General features: G+C 46.2%; 1 protein-coding gene across 4 annotated transcripts in view; it reads left to right on the plus strand.

Moving 5' to 3' along the window:
• TGFBRAP1 (transforming growth factor beta receptor associated protein 1) overlaps positions 1-18,898 on the plus strand; it is a 71,977-nt gene extending 53,079 nt beyond the window's left edge. For all 4 annotated transcript variants that reach the window (XM_055243969.2, XM_055243971.2, XM_063616673.1 and 1 more), the window contains exons 6-12: positions 2,791-3,132; positions 5,828-5,885; positions 7,785-7,928; positions 9,830-9,976; positions 10,515-10,674; positions 13,804-14,237; positions 15,924-18,898. In XM_055243969.2, coding sequence (XP_055099944.1) covers positions 2,791-3,132; positions 5,828-5,885; positions 7,785-7,928; positions 9,830-9,976; positions 10,515-10,674; positions 13,804-14,237; positions 15,924-16,100 — 1,462 coding nt within the window. In that variant the 3' untranslated portion in view covers positions 16,101-18,898. The remainder of the gene's footprint in view (positions 1-2,790; positions 3,133-5,827; positions 5,886-7,784; positions 7,929-9,829; positions 9,977-10,514; positions 10,675-13,803; positions 14,238-15,923) is intronic.
• Positions 18,899-21,215: the final 2,317 nt, after the last annotated feature.

Here is a 21,215-nt window from a genome sequence, read left to right on the forward strand (position 1 = left end):
ATAGATTCTGCACAGTTTACAGCTATCTAAGAAATAACATGTATAGGAAGCCCCTGAATAGATATTTTCATCTAAGTAGTGACTTGAGCAGAATGCCTCCCTTGCCTGTTCTGTAGGAGGTCTGCCCATGACCAGCCACGTCCTTACATCCACGGTGGCTCTAATCTTTCACTCTATGCTGGATATTTGAGGAATGGCATTACTGAAAATGATTACAGTTAGAGAATGGATTTCTAAGTAAAGAAGGAATCATTCCTTGAATAACGATGCCCCATATAATTTTTTCTTATACAACTCTTCCATGCTGTTCTCTGTTCTTGGAAAGACCCGTGGCTTCGGGGTTTAAGTCAATTTTTTGCCCCTTTGGACCTAGGCTCTTTTCTGCCATATCTTGTGTTAGCCCTACAGTGTTGAAGACCTCCTCACCAGGGTCATGGGTGTATCCCAAGGTGTCTTCCTTCTCTCATGGGTTAATCTGAAACATTAAGTGATTGTCCACAAATGGATTCCTAAAAGAGTCCTCAGATTTTGTAAGAGAATAGATGTGGGGCCTGTTATTAGGATGACATTCCTGTACTTCCGCACCTCACTCTCTTAATGGCTTAACTTTAAATTGCTGCTCGTCTTTGGTCCAAAGTGTGACTGAGAGAACAGATTTTTTTTTTTTTTTTTTTTTTTTTTGAAGCAGCATCTCATTCTGTCTCCCAGGCTGGAGTGCAGTGGTGCAATCATAGCTCACCGCAGCCTCGACCTCCTGGGCTCAATGATCTTCCTGCCTCAGACCCCTGAGTAGCTAGGACTTCAGGTGTATACCACCACGGGACCTTGCTAATTTTTTATTTTTTGTAGAGATGGGTTCTTATTGTGTTGCCCAGGCTGGTCTCAAACTCCTGGCCTCATGTCATCCTCTTGCCTCAGCCTCCCAAAGTGCTGAGATCACAGCCATGAGCCACTACGCCCAGCCTGAGAATTGATATTTGAAGATACTTCTAAGACAAAGATGATTCCACTTCCTTTTCTGTGCTCACAGCAAATGTTGCTAATAAATTGTGATTTTCTTTTCCTCATTGAACTGGACCCGTCCTCTGACTCCTTCTCAGTGCCGTGCCAGAGGCCACAGTTACCAGCTAGTTATGGTTGATACTTAAGAGAAAATTGATCATACATAACCTGGGGACACGGGCTCTGTGTCTCTTCCTTTAGACAACCTGCAGCCTGTCGTTCTGTCAGCTAGGTTCAGCTCTTCTTTCATTCAGCAAACGTGGCCTGAGCATCTGAGCAGTGGATGGAAGGGTAACCCAGTGCCTGCTTCTCTGGCGTGCCCATTCTAGCTTGGAAACTGGATGTGTGCCTTTCCTGCAGCACAGGTGCCGCTCTGCTGTGGGAGCGTTGCATGGGCTCACATCAGCCAGTGGAGGAATCTTCACTGGATTCGTCCTGGATCTTAAACAATGAGCGGAAATTTCTCAAATCAAGAATTGTACTTTAGGTCAGGGATTCTCAGCTGTGGCACTGTAGACATTTTGAGCCAGATAATTCTTTGGGCAGGGGGTTACTGTCTTGTGCATTACAGGGTGTTTAATGGCAGCAGCCCTGGCCTCTACCTACTAGATGCCATAGCACACCCCCGCCCTAGTGGGGCGGCTCCCCCCATTGTCTCCAGGCATTGCCACATGTTCCCCAGGGAGCAAAATTGCTTTTCACCAAGAACCACTGCTTTAGGCAAGGAAACAACAACAGCAAAGGCTGAGAGTCATGAAATGTACAAACTGGCAACATAAGTAGGTCTAGTAGAAGTGTTGGGGTGTGGGAGGAATGCTTGAGGCTGAAGTTGTAGGGTAGCTTGAGATCAGTTTGGGAAGGGCCTTGAATGCCATACTAAAAGGTTTGAAATTTATCCTGTGGGTTGTACAAATCATGGGAGGTCAGGAGAGGCTGAGTGAAGTGGAAGGAAGGGCAGCCAGAGGTGAAAGCCAGTAGAGGAGGACAACTGATCAGAACTTGGGTGAAGGAGGATGCTCTGGACATCACAGGCAGCGTGGATCCTGGGTCCTTCCCCGCCATTCTGTGTGTCTGGGGTGGGGTGGCCCCGCTTCTGTTCCCTCAGGAGGTTTTCCATGGCTGGGTCTGACACTGGGCCAGGTTTAAGATCCATAGCTCCTGCTCTGATTGTAGCCTGGACAAGCAGGTTCCAGAGAGGAGATGGGAAAGGAACTGTTTGTTGCATCCCAATGTTAGGCTCTGAAATTCTACGAGAGTCCCCACAGGAATGGCCACATGAATACTTCTGTGTCTTCTGTTGTGAGATGTTGGTGAGGAAGTTGTAAGTTAATGTTTTTATAAAGTCCCTTCTTCAAGGACCATTCAACAAATCTGTTTGTAATTTAGTGCCAGGAAAATGCTGGTTTCAGCAGAGCTGTGATGCTGCCTTTGCGCAGACACTGATGGCGTGTTACCCTGGGTGTTGCTTTTTCTGCCTTAGTTTCCAGGCTCAGCTGGGTATTCTCTTCATCACAGGCATTTTGATGTTCCAGTCTCATACCAGTTGTGTATGTGTCTTTTGCCTTCGTCCCTTCTGTTCTTTTTTGGAGCCAGGTGGCAGCACCCAGTTGGATGGTGCTTTGCTGCACTTGCAGATTAGAACGGTCGTTCCAACATGATTACCCTGTCCCCAGATCCCCAGCCCCCTGTGAACATGTGCCACCGTGCACTCCCCTTCAGTGCTGTTTTGTGTGCCTATGTGTACTCTTCTCTCTTTTTGCTTCATTTAGTTTGACACTGTAATTGCAGAAGCGGCCAGCTTGATGTCCGGGAGCTGATCTCTCTCTACCCCTTCCTGTTGCCCACCTCCTCCTCCTTCACCCGGTCCCACCCTCCTCTTCATGAGTACGCAGACCTGAACCAGCTGACCCAGGGGGACCAGGAGAAGATGGCCAAGTGCAAACGCTTCCTCATGAGCTACCTGAACGAGGTCCGCAGCACAGAGGTAGCAAATGGCTACAAGGAGGACATCGACACAGCCTTGCTCAAACTGTATGCAGAGGCCGACCATGACAGCCTGCTGGACCTCCTGGTCACTGAGAACTTCTGTCTTCTGACGGACAGTGCTGCCTGGCTAGAGAAGCACAAAAAGTGAGTGTTTCCCTCCCGATATGATCAGGGCTTCCTGCCCTGCACCCCTACTGAGGCCCTTTGCTGGGGAGATCTTCGTGAAGTGACTTAGCCAGGTGTGATGTTTGTGTTCCCAAGGACCTATAGGTGACTACCATGAAATCATAGTGACGCAGATGCGTGTGCTCCTCAGATGCCCTCTCTGTCACCACCATCTGCAGACCCCTTGAAGGGGTCTTGGAGGGCATTTGTTCTCACTCCCATTCTTTAATAATTTGGAGTATAGTTTGGAACTAGTAATGGGCTTTGTGAGTAAATGAAGTTACTTTTCTTTTTTTTTTTATGACTATTTTTTTTTTTGAGATGGAGTCTCGGTCTGTCACCCAGGCTGGAGTAAAGTGGTGTGACCTCGGCTCACTGCAACCTCCACCTCCTGGGTTCAAGCAGTTCTCCTGCCTCAGCCTCCCAGGTAGCTGGGACTACAGGTGCGCACCACCATGCCCAGCTAATTTTTGTATTTTTAGTAGAGACGGGGTTTTGCCGTGTTGGCCAGGCTGGTCTAGAACTCCTGACCTCAGGTGATCTGCTCTCCTAGGCCTCCCAAAGTGCTGGGATTACAGGGGTGAGCCACCGCACCCGGCCATGAAGTTATTTTTCAATTTCCTTTGTAGTCAGCCTCGTATTCACTTGTGGGAGATGTCACATGTTTACTGGCAAAATTTACAGTGCATTTTAGTTACTGACAACTGAACTGAATAGATAGCTAGATAAACAGATTCAAAGGGAGGCTTCTTGATCTTGTTGATATATGGTATGGTTTTAAACTCTGCCTTCCTTGGCTGAACATGGGGTTTCATGCCTGTAATCCCAGCATTTTGGGAAGCTGAGGTGGGCATATTGCTTGAGCCCAGGAGTTTGAGGCCAGCTTGGGCAACATAGTAAGATCTTGTCTCTACTAAAAATTAAGAAGAAATTAGCTGGGTGTGGCGGTACACACCTGTGGTCCCAGCTACTCAGAAGGCTGAAGCAGGAAGATTGCTTGAGCCCAGGAGGTTGAAGCTTCAGTGAGCAGTGATTGCACCATTGCATTCCAGCCTGGAGACAGAGCTAGACCCTGTCTCAAAAAAACAAAAAACTCTGCCTTCCTTATGTGCATGAGTTAGTAGATGGCCTTATGTATCATGGGCAGTTAATGCATAGTGCCTGGCTTAGTTGGAGCCAGCAGCTTCTCCATTCTGGGCAGCTAATACATAGCCCAACCATTCTAGGCCTCAGTTTTCTTATCTTTAAAAATGAGAGGGGTTGGGTGATCCCTCAGCCCCATTTACAGAATAAGTTTTTTTGCTCTATGATTTTTGTTAAGGATTTGAAATGACAAAAGTGTGGATGAACTCCCACAGAGACCCTGGGGTGACTGTGCTAGTGCCTGAGATGTCACAGCCTTCCATGTGGGTATTCGCCTTTTCAGCAATTTCCATCAGCCACTCAGATATGCTATGGAATCAGTGTTAGTTTTTTCAGGAGCCAGAAAACACACTGCCACCTCATGGTAGTGACAAGGGATGGTGGGATCCGTAGAGTCAGCATGACTTTCCAAAAGGTTAAGGAAAAGAGAAGGATTCAAGCAGATGCCTCAGTATCTTGAGAGTGTGCCTTTGGAGGGAAGAAGCCTGACCTCTCACTGATCAACTTACTCCAGTTTCCTGCTAGGGAGGAGGACCAGGAGCGTGGCACCCTTGCAGACTTCGAGAGGGTGCTGAGGGATCGCTGCCCAGGCAATGCCAATGCTATTGTCGATCTTTTCCATTTATAGGTGAGGAGTTAGAGGCTGGGGAAGTTAACCTACTTGCTCAAGGTCACGCGGGTTATAAGCAATGAAGGTGGACTTGAAACCCAGGTTCTTGAACACTGGGCACTCTCCCCCAGGACGCTCCCTGACTCTGGTCTGCGAGGCCCGGACACTAGCACTGCCTGCTGTTCCTCATGCTTAGAGCTCCTGCCCTCCTTCTCAGTCACTGCTTAGGCAAAGTAGCTTCTGCATATTCTTCTAGTACCTCATGTGGGTTAATAGTAGTAGACCAAAGACATATGAAATTATATTAATATTTGAAGCAAATTGTAAAGCAACTCCAGATGTGATTTTTCCATAGTTTACTTTTTCAGCTCATCTTAGATTGGAATCAGATTCTTTTTGGAAGTTGATGGAGCATATATTTTTAGTACCATAAGTAAATATACAGCAATGAGAATCCTTTGGTTGTTTGTTTGTGTTGTTGAACTACACACACACACACACACACACACGTACATTTTTTGAGACAGGGTCTCACTCCATCACCCAGGCTGGAGTGCAGTGGCACAATCAGGGCTCACTGCAGCCTCAACTTTCTGGGCTCAAGTGATCCTTCTACCTTAGCACCCCAAGTAGCTGGGACTGCAGATGTGTACCCCACACCTGGCTATTTTTTTTTTAATATTTTAATAAAGACGAAATCTCACTATGTTGTTGCCCACGCTGGTCTCGAACTCCTGGGCTCAAGCCATCCACCCACCTTGGCCTTCCAAAGTGTTGGGATTACAGGCATGAGCCACTACACCCAGCCTGAACTCGAGTTGAATAGAATATGGGGAGCTTGGACTGGGGGTGCCACTGTGTGAAGGTCACCTCCAGGAGCTGATGGGGAGAGGTTGTACTTACCATGCTGTTCTGTTTCAGGTATTTTGCACTTGGACTGCTCTATCATTATAATAACCAAGACGCTGCTGCAGTTCAGGTGAGTCTAGAAGCGTTTCCACATGATTTAAAAATCAGCACCATGTAAGTAATACTTAGTGTTACTTAAAAAAAATTCACAAGTTGATAGAGACCACTTTTGCCTGATCTACACCCTTTTATACAGAACAAAAATGATTCTGTTTTAGAAAGTGAATTCCTGGAGAAATGTTGGCCAAGAGTTTTCTTCTCATTGTCTTTCCATCTCCTTAAAGGACATTATCAAGACTGAGTTTTTGAAAACTTAAGAAATGAAAATATGATTTCTCACAGTCACAAGTCATGATATATCACTGCCCTTATCAGAAAATTTAGGCAGTGAATGACAGTCGGATTTATCATTTCCACTGTTAGTGACGATCACTGTTGCCAGTGAGCTGGGTATGTTATTATCGTTGTGTCACCTGTGACAGAACCAAAGCTGATGCATGCCAGTCGCTTGCCCAAGGCCATGCATCCGTGGTAGATCTGGGATCTGAACCGCGCTCCATTGGCCCAGCAGGGGTCCTGCACCCTAATCAAAATGGCATCGATTTATTAGCATTGTCACATTTTGTATCTTACATCTTGCTACTGATCTTGAGAAAAGCCTCATCTCACACTCTCAGGAGACTTTCTCCTCTTCATTATTAGTTATGCATTTGTACTGTACCGTGTTGTTTCCTGATGTGCCTTTATTTTGTGAGGGGCCAAGAACGCCAGCCATATTCCCCAAGCTAAAGTCAACCTCATGACTCTGGCAAGACTGAACATGTATTTAGTGTTTGATTGCTTTGTGAGACTATTGTGGTAACCTGATGGCAGAGCAGAACAACAACAACAACAAAAAATGGGGTCAGGTGAATTAACACGTACCCAATGGCCAAGAGTAGATTTGGGTGTCAATGATAAAATTTTCATTTTCAAAAACCTAGTGTTCTCAGTACAGCTTTATATAAGTATAGTAATAACTTTAGCAGAGCTGTAGAGAGATAGATTTGCAAACTTGAAATGATATGGGATAAATCTCCATATGTGGTAGAATTTTATATAAAATGGCACATTTCAAGGTATGTGTGATTACTTGGTTTCGGCAATTCTGTGTCGAAGAAACTAGTATCATAAAAAGTGTTCATATGCTGACATCAGAATTCCAGAATTCATATGCCACCCCTGTTTCTGGGCTCCTTCCTGGTGCTGTGGCTTGGAGGGGTGGTGCGGTGTGCGGGTAGGTGAGGCACGCCGTGCAGGTAGTGCAGAAGGAACCCACGCAACCGTCATCCTTTCCACCCCCAAGTGATGCTGCCTCATTCTAGGGTCCTGAAAGTAGGCTTCACTTAACATGGTAGGGAAGTTTCTGGCTGAAAAAGCAAAAGGCTTTTATCACTGGAGTCTATCCTGAGCCCCCTGTGCAAAAGACAGTGTGAACTCAGGGGACAGAATCACTGAAGCTTTTTTAAAAGCACAACATCTGCCTATCACAGTCCAAAGGGGACTTCAAAATCAAGAATGTCTGTGACGGAGAAGATGGAAGCAGAGCCTGGCTGATGCCTGTAGGTGAATCTTCTCTGTGTCAAGATGTTATCAGTGACTGTTTTGTTTATTTCATGAAGAAACATTTTTAATATATTCACCTCCCCGCATAAATTCTCTTTACTATGTTATTGTTAAAAAAAGAAAGAAAGATAAAAGAACCTGGAGCTTTATTTTTTTGTTTATTTCTTGGACTATGTCTTTTTATATTTCTTTATTTCTCCAAAAAAACTAAAATTTAAGCATTTACAGTTTTTCCAACTACTTTAAAAGGTATTAAAAAGCCAAATAAGTAAACATACACCATTTCTCAACTAATTCTAAGATACGTGCCTTTATGATTGTTTTTTCTTTTCTTTTTCTTTTTTTCTTTTTGATTCCTTTCCAGTTGTGGGTGAACATTGTGAATGGCGATGTCCAGGACTCCACACGCTCAGACCTGTATGAATACATTGTGGATTTTCTTACCTACTGCTTAGATGAGGAGCTAGTGTGGGCCTATGCTGATTGGGTCCTGCAGAAAAGTGAAGAGGTTTGTGCTTCATAAAAATGCATTCTCTTTGGTTGGGGGAGGTGGTAAAAACAGACCCCAAAAGCTTTGCTTTTAAGAGGGGAAAAGAAAGCTACATTTCAACCTCCTCCTCTGTTTTTTGTTGTTGTTATTATTCCCCTTTTAATACCTTCCCTTGAGCTCTCTGGATTCTAGCTCTAGGGCAGTTCGGCATCTTGCTGCTGAAACATTCCATTGAGAATCCCCTTGCTGGGGCAAATCAGTTGTATAGAAAAGCAAGACATAGCCAGCTTGCATTTTTAGCGTCTTCTTAAGAACTTGTGTCTGTGAACCCCACTCCTCGACCCCTCAGAAGTCTGACACTGCTGTTTTCTGGAGCAGGATTAGGTGGTTGCCCTGCAGGACTTGATCTTTGGAAGGAGGAAGCACCCAGACCTGGGCCACACTGGGAAGCCTGTTGCCCTCATCCCTGCTCCCACCACTGCCAACATGGAGCTTGTGGGCCTGGAGGAGGGAGGGGAGCCATGAGCAAGACTCAACCTGTCTTGGAGGCTGAGAAATGCTGGCAGTGAAAAAGCACCTGTTGGCTAGAGGGGAGGTAGCAGACTCAGGACAGTATCCTTAGTAAAGCCCCACAGGTGACCACGGGTGACTGGGAAGAAGACAGCAAGCATTTCAGTTCTCATCGTGAAAAACGTATACGCTTCCATGGCTCCCCTCAGAGAGACAAAATGAGCTTTCTGATGCAGGATGTTGGTCCTGAATGGAGAGTTTCTGAGTGCTGCATCTGCCTTTCTAAAACCTGAGTTGGAATATATTCTCATATCCTCCATGGTGCTGGCTTCCCTGGAAAATCAGAGCCAGGCACTTGCACTTTGCATACTTGTTGCTCCATCTTTACTTTGGCTCTGTGCACACGCCTGCAGAGCACATCCTGACCCGCTCACACACACCTAAAACATGGATCTCAGTGCCGTTGCAAGGTTTAGGCCTCTCTCAATGCTTATGGATGATAACAGCAGAACATACATGGAATTCAGTGTACTGCACGGTGGACAATCCCCTGACAAAGGTCATCGCTTAAACATCACAGCAACCCCTCAGTGGGCATTAGCTACAGATGAGGAAACTGAGGCTATAGTTGGTAGGGCTGGGACACAAATCCAGGCTTATAGAATCCAAAATTCATACCATAATACATGATACGTGAATGTATTGGCCTTGGAGTGGGGAGGTGCGTGTGTGCGTGCACACGATAGAACCTCCGCACAGAAGTACTCAGGGGAGGGGCAGTGGAGAGCTGCTTTCCTGCCTGCCTCACTGTCCTTTCCTTGAACCAGAGGATTGGACCAGTGCCTCCACTTGATAGACACAGGAAGGCAGCCTGGAAACTTGCTCAGGGACTGGAGGCTCAGATCTCAGATTAACCGTCTATCATAAATAACCCAGAGTAGATAATCCATGTTCAGAGAAGTGAGTTTACTGTACAGAAATTTCAGCACTTTTGATATCTTTTCACATACTGTTCAGCAACTGGCTATCCCTGTTCTTGGATGATCTTAATGTTATTATTATGGGTTGTCAAAATCTGTCACCAATATATGCTTTGTTCTTCAGTTTCCAATTTGCATGGGGTATGTGAGGAGGGCTTCAGGGTATAGGCTGGCTTTTCTGTCTTGATTTTTTGCCCTCTGGCCTTTGACAGTGCTTCATGCTGGGCTGTTTTTCTCCATAATTATATTTTTTAAACCACTATATTGAGATATGATTGACATACAAAAAGCTGTGCATATTTAATGTATTATGTCATCATATTTTAAGTGATGATTTTATCCAAAGCTTGAATGTACAGTGACCAAAATAAAGATGAAGGAAAGGTGGGTTTGAGAAGGACAGTAACTGTATTGTCGCTCCTCTTTCAGGTCGGAGTTCAGGTTTTCACCAAGAGACCTTTGGATGAACAGCAGAAGAACAGTTTTAATCCAGACAACATTATCAGTTGCCTTAAAAAATACCCTAAAGCCCTTGTGAAGTATCTGGAATATCTTGTGATAGACAAGAGACTGCAGGTGAGCACTGCAGAACTTAGACTAAAGAGTGTGGGCTGGAGAGACGGAATTGAACTAGAACACGTGATTGAACTAGAGCATGTGATTCTGTGTAATGTCTGCTCCCCGGGTAATCCATCCGTACTTGTTGATGGTCTGATGGGGGCCTTGAGGCTTGCAGAAAGAGACCTGGAGCAATAGGTAGCTTTATTTTTTTCTCCTTCCGTCTCACACCCACTCAGCTTTTATTTTTCCTCTCTTTTCCTTCTTTGTTGTTATCCTTAAAGGAAATAAAGGGAGCTATACATTTTTGTAGGTTATCTAAATTCTGTGGCCCTTACTTCTCAAAATAAGAGATGACATTTTGTTCTATTCCCCATAGATGGTTAACTCATCTCAGTATCGTGGTTTCTGAGAGGGTTTCGATCCAGCAAGTGAGCATCTGCCCAGCTCATGTCAGCACAGGCCCGGTCTCCAAGCCCTGGTTGACGGGGGAGAGCTTTGACTTTCCCACTTGAAAACACTGTCTGTCTGCTTGGCTCCCCCCTGTTTCCTGCAGAAAGAAGAGTATCACACCCACTTAGCTGTGCTGTACCTGGAAGAGGTGCTGCAGCAGAGGGCCTCCGCCAGCAGCAAGGGCACAGAGGCTACCGAGACGCAGGCCAAGCTGCGGCGGCTACTCCAGAAGTCTGATTTATACCGAGTCCACTTTCTCCTTGGTGAGGATGATCTCAGTATTGTCTCCCTTTGGAAAAAACTCATTTCAAGGGGGTGGGAGGAAGCAGAGAGAAGGGCTTTGGCACAGCTCCTGGTTGATTCCACAGGGTGATTCTTTGAGCCTCTTTTTTTAAAAATATTTTCTTTAATGAAGACAGGGTGTCACTTTGTCACCCAGGCTGGTCTCAAACTCATAGCCTCAAGTGATCTTCCTGCTTCTGCCTCCTAAGGTGCTGGGATTACAGGTGTGAGCCACCACACTCAGCCCTTGAGCCTCTTTTGACAGAGTCAGCCTCCCTGCAGGGAGAAATGAGGCTTCTTGTGCCTCTAGAGATGGACCGTGCCTCTAGATGGACAGTGCCCTTTGATTGATGATGTTGGCGCTGCCCTGGTAGACTTTAGACGTCTGTGTGTCTCTTGAGTGTCTTTATTCAATGTCAAAGCACTGAGTCATAGTTCCCTCTGATGACTTCAGTCTCTGATCAAGGCTTTGCAGTAGGCACTGCCCCCAGCGGCCCACTCCTGGGCTGCTCAAGGCTCAGGTCCCTCGAGCTCTAAGCAAGAAGCTTGTGCAGGAGTCTTGGAGGGCATCTGGGTTTCCATTCCTCAGGGGTACAGAGACCACAGTTTCTGTATTGTGTAAAGTTCCACAGCACAGCATGGTGCTTGCAACTGGTAGAATTAACTAGTTTCTTGCTGCATTAAGAATTTCTGGATTTATACTCACTGGGGTTAGTGATGTGTCTTTCTTTAATGGCCTTTAATACCATTTTTTGACCAATAACAAAGCATATCTAACACACATGTTGTCTCCATAAAGCACATCACAACCTTCCAGAGCTTAGGAGCGCCAGGCAGCACTTCAGCACTACACTGAAATCACCAACAAAAAGCACCAAAATGCAAAAAAGCATGGCAATAAATAGCCCGTGAAAAGGAAACGTGTAGGTAGTACAACAGCTGAAGCAAGGAGGGAGGGCACTCCTTCTTTGGCCTCAGCTCTGCGTCAGGCTTTGTGCTTGTCGTAAATGACCTTGAAGTTGCTGCGAGTGTTGATTGGGAGGTTACAAATAAATTTCAGCGAGTAGGTGACTTTGTAAATACAGAATCCACAAATAATGAGGATTGACTAGATATGCCAGGAATAGGTTGAAACGCTGAGGCTGCCTTATGACACAGTTTCCACAACAACCCTGTGAAGTGAGGCCTGTTTTTCCTCCATTTTTACGGAAGAGTGCTGTGAAGCCCAGAGAGGTTACCCCGCTTGCCACAGGTCACACAGCCCATAAGCAGTAGAGCCAGAACACAGGTGTGGGTTGGTATTTCATGAAACCAGCAAACACTAGTTCTGGCTTGCACCTGCACCTACATTAGGACTTTCTGTGGCTATCTACCGTGCGATCTCTGTTCACTCACAGCCACTGTCCCTGACTGATCTGTGCCAGGGTGTCCCAGCTATTGAATATTTTTACTCACTCCTGACTTATCCTTTTTGCTTTACAAATCTCCTTATAAAACTCTCAGGCCAGCCACAAGTGTGTGGTTCCACCAGCTTTTCTGAGTATGTAGAGCGTGTCACTGTGCATTGAGGATACGAAGATGGATGAGACTTGGTCCTGGTCCTCAGAGACTCAGAGTTTAATTGGAATGCAGTTAAGGGCAGGTACAGTTCTAGAAGGGCCGAGGAACCCACGAGCTGTGCCTTGGGGTGGAGGGGTCAGAGGCAGCCTCCCGGAAGAGGCCCTATATGAGCAGTCATTAGGTATAAGCCTGGGCTTGCAGGTAGCACAGGGGAGCTTTCAGGCAATGGGGGTATCCCCTGCAGCACTGTGGGAGGAGCACTGGAAATCCAAACACAAATTTTGTATCCTTTCTTAGTTAGATAACTTGGGGAGATGTCAGTCTAGGGAAGTTGTAAAAACAATTCCAGCCCAACCTATCCACTTGGGGTGGCTGTGGGAGTCAAATATAAATGAGATGATAGATGTGGAAGTGTAAATCACCACAATGATCTTTTCTTAACTATCTTTGTACCTCACCCAGGGCCTTAACTATGGCAGCCACTTAGTAATTATTTGTTGGCCTTCCACTGTGAGGATGAAGGCATTGCCTATTGTGGCTTCTGTGTTTAGTGCTATAAGGGATGTACCTTGTAGGGCCAGCCCTTGGCTACACAGGTAGCAATGTCTGCCATGTTCTTCAGGCCTAAGCAACAGCCAAGATTCAAATGCCTATAATTTGATTATTAGTCTTGACCCTAAACTAAGGGTTGTCCTCATAATATTTATTCACAGTAGGAAGAGATCTTATAATCTCTTGAGGATGTAAAAACAGATGAGCCTCACTTCTGGTCCTTAGAGACTCAGAGTTTAACTGCAATGCAGATAAGGGCTGATGGAGTTCTATACAGGCTGGGGTAGGAAGTTACAGATGGGGTTACAGATGGGGTAGGAAGCAAGGTGACTTTGCCAGTGAGACACAGCCCACTAAGGGTGGGGCCTTGGTCAGGAATGACGCTTTGGGTTATGTCATTTTCCTTAGGACCTGGAAGCTTAATTGCAGGTGAAACAAACAAAAAATCCTATTATTGGCAACCTTCTGTTGAATAATGTAGAGATGGATTTTGAATAATATGAGCTCATATTCCGTTCAATGAAATCTACTTTAAGTTGGAATAAAGGGGTTCAGCACATCTTTTGGGGTGAAGTAGTGTGTGTTAGAAGTTTAGGGGACATAGTGTCCTATTTTAGTCAAAAGATACTGTCCTGGGAGGATAGGAGTGATGATGGAGTGACTGGAGACCTGGAAGGCTGATACTTACTGAGCCACTGGGCCTTTCTGAGGTTGTGGTTCATTTGTTCTTTTCATCCTCTCAACGCTGGAGAAATGAATCATTCTGTAGTCCAGCTATACTTTTGAGTAGAGTCTGCCTTCTGTTTTACTAACACCTGGATTCACGGTGTGAAAATGCAAGAAAACCTTCCCTCAGTCATCTGGGTGGCAGCATTTGGCATTGTGAGGGAGCCAGGTTGACTTTTCCCCTCCTGAAGCCCAGAGCAGCAAGGAGTCCAGCCGCTGGGCAGGTGGCCGGTGGGCCCTTTTCTTTCTGAGCTACGGGTTCTGTCTTGCAGAGAGGCTGCAGGGAGCTGGCCTGCCCATGGAGAGCGCCATCCTGCACGGGAAGCTGGGCGAGCACGAGAAGGCGCTGCATATCCTGGTGCACGAGCTGCAGGACTTCGCAGCGGCCGAGGACTATTGCCTGTGGTGCTCCGAGGGCCGAGACCCACCCTACCGCCAGCACCTCTTTCACACGCTGCTGGCCATCTACCTGCGTGCTGGCCCCACCACCCACGAGCTGGCCGTGGCTGCCGTGGACCTGCTGAACCGCCACGCCACCGAATTTGATGCAGCCCAGGTGCTGCAGATGCTGCCCGACACCTGGTCAGTGCAGCTCCTCTGCCCATTCCTGATGGGGGCCATGAGGGACAGCATCCATGCCAGGAGGACCATGCAGGTGGCTCTCGGCCTGGCCAGGTCCGAAAACTTAATCTACACCTACGATAAGGTAAGTGCCGGCCCCCACAAGCTGCTTCCTGGTCAGTCAACATTGTATTGAAGGTAGATTTTACTGATGGAAAAATAGTCTTTGTCGGTTTTTCTTTTTTCTGTCTCTATGACTACAACACATCAATATCTGATCCTGCTCATAGAAACTGAGGTCTATGTGAGCAGAGGCAGAGGTTGGGCTGGTAGGTGTAACATCGGTGTAGTTTTTCTCCCCTTTTGGATGCTGGTGATTAAGAGAGTCTGTAGGGAGGAGAGCAGCATCAGAATATCAGGCGCTTACCCAGCACGTGCTGTGTGCCAGGCACTGACCTAGGCATTTTACATCATGCTAGCATTTGGTCATCATGACAGTTTTATGCAGTATTTACTGTCAGCATCTCCATTTCACAGGGGAGGAAACTGAGGCAGAGAGCAGTCACATGCTCAGGAAGTGGGAGTGCCCAGAGCTGCCTCCCAGGCCAGTTGAGAACCCCACGTTCTTCATCCCCACACTATACTCCCCTTCTGGAGACTTCTTTCTTGTGGGCCTAAATTCTTCTTTCCAGAGCGGGAATCCGACGTGTTCCCCTCCCACTTAGAAGCCTTTGCTGACATCCCCTGTCCTGGAAGATGCAGTCCCACCTCCTTCAGCCCATCCCTCCCCACCTCTCTCTGCTTCCCAACTCATGGCCTGGCTTTAGCACAACCTTCCAGACGTGATTTGGTATTTCATACTTTGTTGCTTTTGTAAATGCTCTACCCACTGCCTGAGATATTCTTACCTTTTTCTTTGTCCTCAGCAAATGCCCAGTCAAAATTTAGCGTTTATTTTTTTCCCTTGGTGAAGCGATCTCATACCTCTTAAGTAGAGTAATCACCTTCTCTTTCCCCACTTTTACTTTGTGTTCACATTCACAACTGTCACCCTGTACTATTAGAGTTTGGGTTCTTTGAGGACAGGGAACTTCATTTCTTTATTTCAGTGTCTGTAGGGCTAAGCCTGCCATGTTGAAGGCATCTAATCCATGTTTGTGGAAGGAGTGATGCAACTAAGGAGTGCAGGATGAATCGCTGAGTTGCTGCTTGATCCTGCCAATAGACCAACCTGCCTCGGTTGACACGAGTGAATTGTGTAGAAAAACTTTATAACTTTCAGAACTCAAGTCCTGTGGATCAGACAGGAACCAATGGCATTAAGACTCAGTTTCACCAGTTACTTCTAAGGAAACGGAAGGGTGTCTCCCAGGACCAGCCAGGAATCTGCCACTCGTTGGCTGTATAACTTGACTACATCCCTTATTTGTGCTTTACTTTTCTTATTTGCAAATGAGAGAACCCTGGATTTACACTATTATGTGGTCCCATTCAGCATTAACATTCATGACTTTCTAACAGGCCTTGCTTGAAATGATCAGAGCCCAGAGAATGTTGGAGAGAGGATCTTGGGTAGAAATGCCTCACTCAGACAAGCAGCAATTACTTTTGTGAAATAAGAAAAGCAATTGTGTAGCTGTCTTCCTTGTGCAGTTACTAAGGATGGTTTTATTTACACCTTTAGCATTTCGTTTCAAGAAGTTGATATTAAAGAAATCCTCGTCATAATAACCCATGGAGTAATGCATGTCAACTATGCAAAACTAGAACGTAGCCACTTTAAGTATACTTAACACATGACAACATTCTCAGTCTTGGTTTCTTCTTGCAGATGAAGTTGAAAGGAAGCTCAATCCGACTCTCAGACAAAAAGCTTTGTCAGATATGCCAAAATCCCTTTTGTGAGCCTGTGTTTGTTAGATACCCAAATGGTGGTCTTGTGCACACCCACTGTGCTGCCAGCAGACACACAAACCCCAGCTCATCCAGCCCTGGCACTCGGACTTGAAAAGCTTGGCCCAAGGGTGTGAGGGGAACTCCGAGTTCTTTCTGAGCCTGCTGGATGTGAAGAGCAGACGACCACCATGCTCTGTGTCAGCCAGCACGAAGGGAGACATTTGGGTGCCAGGGAGCCTTCCGTCCACACGCAACAAGGACTCCTCACTGCTGACCAGGCTCTATGAATGTACATGGAAAACCCCTAAAAATCCCAGAGATAGAGACATACAAGAGTTCACCTGTCCAGGTACATAGTAATCCAAGACAGAGGTCTACTTTGAGAAAAAAAAAAAAAAAAAGGGAGTCTTCCTCATGCAGTCCAGACCCAGGTGGGGGATCCCCCACCACCCCCACACTCCAACCTTTAGACTCACGTTTGCACTGAAAACGTGGCTTCGGTGTGGCTGGCGACAAAGCCCTCTCTTGCCTGGGTGAGTGGCGAGGGCACAGAGCCTCATGAGGGTCAGCCTTGCCCTCCTGCAGAGACACATTCTCCATCCACGCTGCTCACTCGTGGGCTGGTTTCCTAGGGTTACCTCGTGGGCTCTGACTTTGCCCTCAGAAACGGCTGACCCTGGAGAAGTACCTTTGTTCCTTACTTCCTCTCCGGCTCTCAGCTCCCAAAAGATTCTGCCTTGTTTACCCAAGCACTCACTCTTGGGTGAACTCATGCTTCTGGCCGCCTAGCAAGTGAAGATCTGTTAAGAAACTGAGAATGCTCCAAGAGAGAAGCTGCTCTCCCCGCCTTGAAAAAGCCACGGACACGGGAAACCCATGGCGGGCAAGGGCCCAGCTGTGTGCTCCTTTCCTGTCGTGGCATCTGCTGATTTGAAACTCCACGATGAACACGTTGAACTAAACATTTTTATTTAAATTTGTATCATGTTCGTAGTTGCTCTCTTATTGAGAGAGTCATCTGTCCTGTTTGTTAGGGATATTTTTTCTTGTTAAAATGTACCTCCTGTTGAATACTCGGGAAATTCAAAGGGAAGCATGGTCAGCACACACCGAGCGTTCTTTTCTGGAGAGGCCGGTTTTAGCCTCGCACCTTTAGCAGGACCAACAGCGGGTGGAAGGGCCCGTGTGCTGGACGGGGGTGTCACCTCCTGGATGGCACACCCTCCCGAGGACGTCCAGACAGGCTGTGTCACCTTCCAGCACTTTATGTGCCTGCTCTGAGGTTTCCTGAACACACAGCAACGGCCTCTCCTTCATCACAGGCCGGGGATTCCTTTTGTGTTTCTGTATAACATCGATGACGAGCTGAAGCTGTTGTCACTTCACTGCCCTCTTCGGAATTTCTTCATTGTGCTGACTGATTCTATTAGGGGCTAACAATAAAGGCAGTCTACCCACTACTATCATGCTTGGGAAACAAGCGTCAGCTTGTACATATGACAAGAGAGGACCCTGAATAAACCCTCTCTTCATCAGCCCAAGCCTTACTGAGGTGGGATGAAGACCTCATTCTCTGTTCTTTAAAACATGTTTCGTGAACTAATATTGGTCCATGTATTTTTTGTCCATTTGGGACTCTAAGTGGGTCAAGAAGCAAAAGCATCCACGTGTTGTTTGGGGGGAACTGGCACCATTTTTTCCTGACTATGTTTCAATTAACTAACGAATAAATGATGAAGAAATTCTCCTTGTAGCACAACTGTATGCTGTGTAAATTGGTATGAGCTCAAAGCCCAGTCATGTGTTATACCTGTGGGTGACTCTGTTGTAGAATGGTCATATTACTGCATATGTTATCATGACAACTTGTGAGTTTGAGTTTATATTTCTCAAAGAACAAGTTACCCATATATGCAACATTGCGCCATTAAAAGCTCTATTTCTCTGTACACCAAATGGGTAAAATCTAGAAAAAGCTTTGCAATTTCTCATTCCTAACACAGAGACAGAGTCTCACTGTAGAGATGGGCTTTCACCATGTTGGCCAGGGTGGTCTCGGTCTCCTGACCTCGTGATCTGCCTCCCTTGGCCTCCCAAAGTGCTGAGATTACAGGCGTGAGCCACCACGCCCAGCCAACACTAGTCATTTTTATTTTTTCACTGAACATTGATCAGTACTCTAAAATGTTTGTCATCCTTTAAAATAGTGGGAATTAAAGTTGAGCAGTTTTCCATCTCTACCAAATCCTTAACCACAAGCAGCATTCTATTACAGTATGAAGAATTGTCTCATGTGTTAAACTGTACTTTTCTCTAACCTTTCTCTCACTCCTACAAGGTCCTTTTCTCAAACCATATTTCTGAGAGAAATGTATGGTTCTTTCTCACAGGCCTGCTGATTTGTAACTGTGCCATTGAATAGAGCAATTAGATCCATCCGACCTTTTTCCCCTCATTAGGTTCAGTGGAACCATTCTAGTTAAAACAGCATGAACTGAACTCAGTTTACATTCATATTCTATGGGCAATACCATTTGGTTTTTGGAACTGTTTATCTGCTGTTCCCTATCAAGTATTAATGTAGGGATGTCACTCAGGCTGCGTTGCACTGGGCTGAGTTCAGCTGCGACGCTCCCACTGACGCGTGCTTACATGTGCTTCTCACTTCCGGAGCACAGGCAGGTGGCTGCAGGGTCCCAGCTCTGAATGGATGCCCATGACGCAACTGGGGCAGCCCTTGCTTTTTGCTTGCTCTTCCACAGAAACCTTTGTCCTTGCAACTTTATCCTTTGCCCCTGATTGGGTTCCAGATACACAAAATGTACAAATGTAAACTTGCTCATTTTATTAAAATTCTTTTAGTTCTTTGTTCTTTCTGTAATTTTTTAAAATAAAAATTGCCTTGATGGAGTGATGGTTTCCACTCGCACCATACCTAGTCTAAAGAGTTCTAGAATCTGTACCTTGCTTTTCCTAGCACCTACAGAGGACTTGAGTTGCCAACCCCTTAAATTCTGCTATTGTTTTACCAAATTTTAACCTTGTCTGCTTCTGAATTTACCCAATGCATACTTTAGGGTGCTCCTTGACATTGGTTGCCTTCAGATTAATCGTGCACTGAGGAATTCAACCGGGGAGATTTCTGATTACTTCTTATCTACTTTACCTTTTAGCCAGATACTCTTAAATAAGCCTGCTACTCTTGGATTTCTAACCCTGAGCATATTCAAAGAACATAACTCTTACAAAATCTTACCTTTTAAATTTTGCCTCATCCCCTCCACTGTTGTTGATGGCAGGTCTTTCAGCCATCCTGGTGAATTTCAGAGCACTTTCTCATGTTCTTTAATTCCAGGTGCTGTTCCAGCCCTGAAGAAAGGGGTATGTTCACACACGTGATAATCCTCTGAGTTGTTTTGTTTTGTTTTGTTTTTTATGAGATGGAATTTCGCTCTTGTTGCCTATGCTGGAGTGCAATGGTGTGATCTCGGCTCACTGCAACCTCCACCTCCCGGGTCCAAGTGATTCTCCTGCCTCAGCCTCCCGAGTAGCTGGGATTACAGGTGCCCATCCACCACACCCAGCTAATTTAAAAAATATATATTTTTAGTAGAGACAGGGTTTCACCATGTTAGCCAGGCTGGTCTTGAACTCCTGACCTCAGGTGATCCACCTGCCTTGGCCTCCTAAAGTGCTGGGATTACAGGCGTGAGCCACCACGCCTGGCCCCCCGAGTATTCTGACCCTATTTCATGTCAGCGGATTGGGGTGAATCCCAAATACGTGTGAACAGAGGTGAGGTGTCATGAATTCACGCATATTTGAAATTGAAGAAGCTGAGGCGCAGTGTGTCAAGGGTGTTTTCTTGGAGTTGGAGGAGGTGCCAAGCTAGATCTGTGGTTCCCACCTGCAGGTCCTCCCACCTGGGGCTTCACCAACCATGAACAGATAACCAGAACACAGCCCAGGGTGGACTCGCATTGGCTTTTAGATTCCAACCATCGCGCTGCGGTTTTTAGAAAATCATAAAGCAACAGGTGCAATATTCTTTTCTCATTTTTACCTCATTGGTATCTGAAGGCCCATTAGCATATTAGAGAATAAGTAAGAGGGGGCCTTTAGACGTATAAACCTGACTGGAAAGGAAGACATATAGATTCACACTAACTGCATTGTGAGAATGTTACAGCGGCAGATTAAGCTAAATGGTTGGAGACAGAGTGTGTAAATTGATGTCCTAAATGTGTCTGTCAGTGAAAGCAAAGACTGGTGTCTCAGTTAAATAGGCTGTGACTCGTGTTAGAGTAATTAGATATTAACACCCCATTTGCTCTTAGCAGATCTGTCAACCTTAGCATTTGAAATGAAAATGTACAAGAATCTAGACCATATGGACTAGAGGCCCTTTCACCTTCTCAAAAAAGCTAACTGGCTGGAGCACCGTCCAAGGCTTGTTAACAGTTGTTGGGAGATAAGCACTTGAATTAATGAAGCCTACTTTTCCTTAGCTTGCAACTGGGGGAGGGAAACAAATAGCTATCGTTCAGCCTGCAGTCCAGAGTCGTAAATTAGTTAAATGAGATCACGTGGCAAGAAGGGCTTGGAAAGCAATGCACGCAACTCAACAGGACAAGCATGACTTGAGAAGTCAAATGTCAGGTGTCAGGAGCGTGGGCCTCTTGGGGCTCTGACACACCTGGCTGTGGTCCTCAGCGGGTCAGGTCACCCAGACCTCCGTGCCTGCGTCAGTCCATTTTTGCATTGCTCTCAAAAAATATTCAAGACTGGATAGTTTATAAAGAAAAGGTTTGTTTGGCTCATTGTTCACAGGCTGTACAGGAAGCGTGGTGCTGGCATCTGCTTCTGGGAAGGCCTCGGGAAGCTTCAAGCCATGGCAGGAGGCCAAGGGGGAGCAGACGCATCACATGACGAGAGCTGGAGAGAGAGAGCGAGGAGGAGGTGCCAGCCTCCTTTAAACAGCCAGCTCTCACGTGAACTAACAGAGTGAGAACTCACTCTTTACCACGGGGAGGTAATTCGTGAGGGATTCGCCCCCAGGTTCCAATACCTCCCACTAGGCCCCATCTCCAACACTGGAGGTTAATTTCAACATGAGATTTAGAAGGCGACATGCATCCAAACCCTATCAGTGGCATCGTCCATAAGCAGAAGGTGGAGCTGGGCAGCATCTGAGTTCCCTTCTTGTATTAACCTTCTGTTCCAAGCA

Source organism: Symphalangus syndactylus, chromosome 14 (genome assembly GCF_028878055.3).
Source record: "Symphalangus syndactylus isolate Jambi chromosome 14, NHGRI_mSymSyn1-v2.1_pri, whole genome shotgun sequence".
Lineage (NCBI taxonomy): Eukaryota > Metazoa > Chordata > Mammalia > Primates > Hylobatidae > Symphalangus > Symphalangus syndactylus.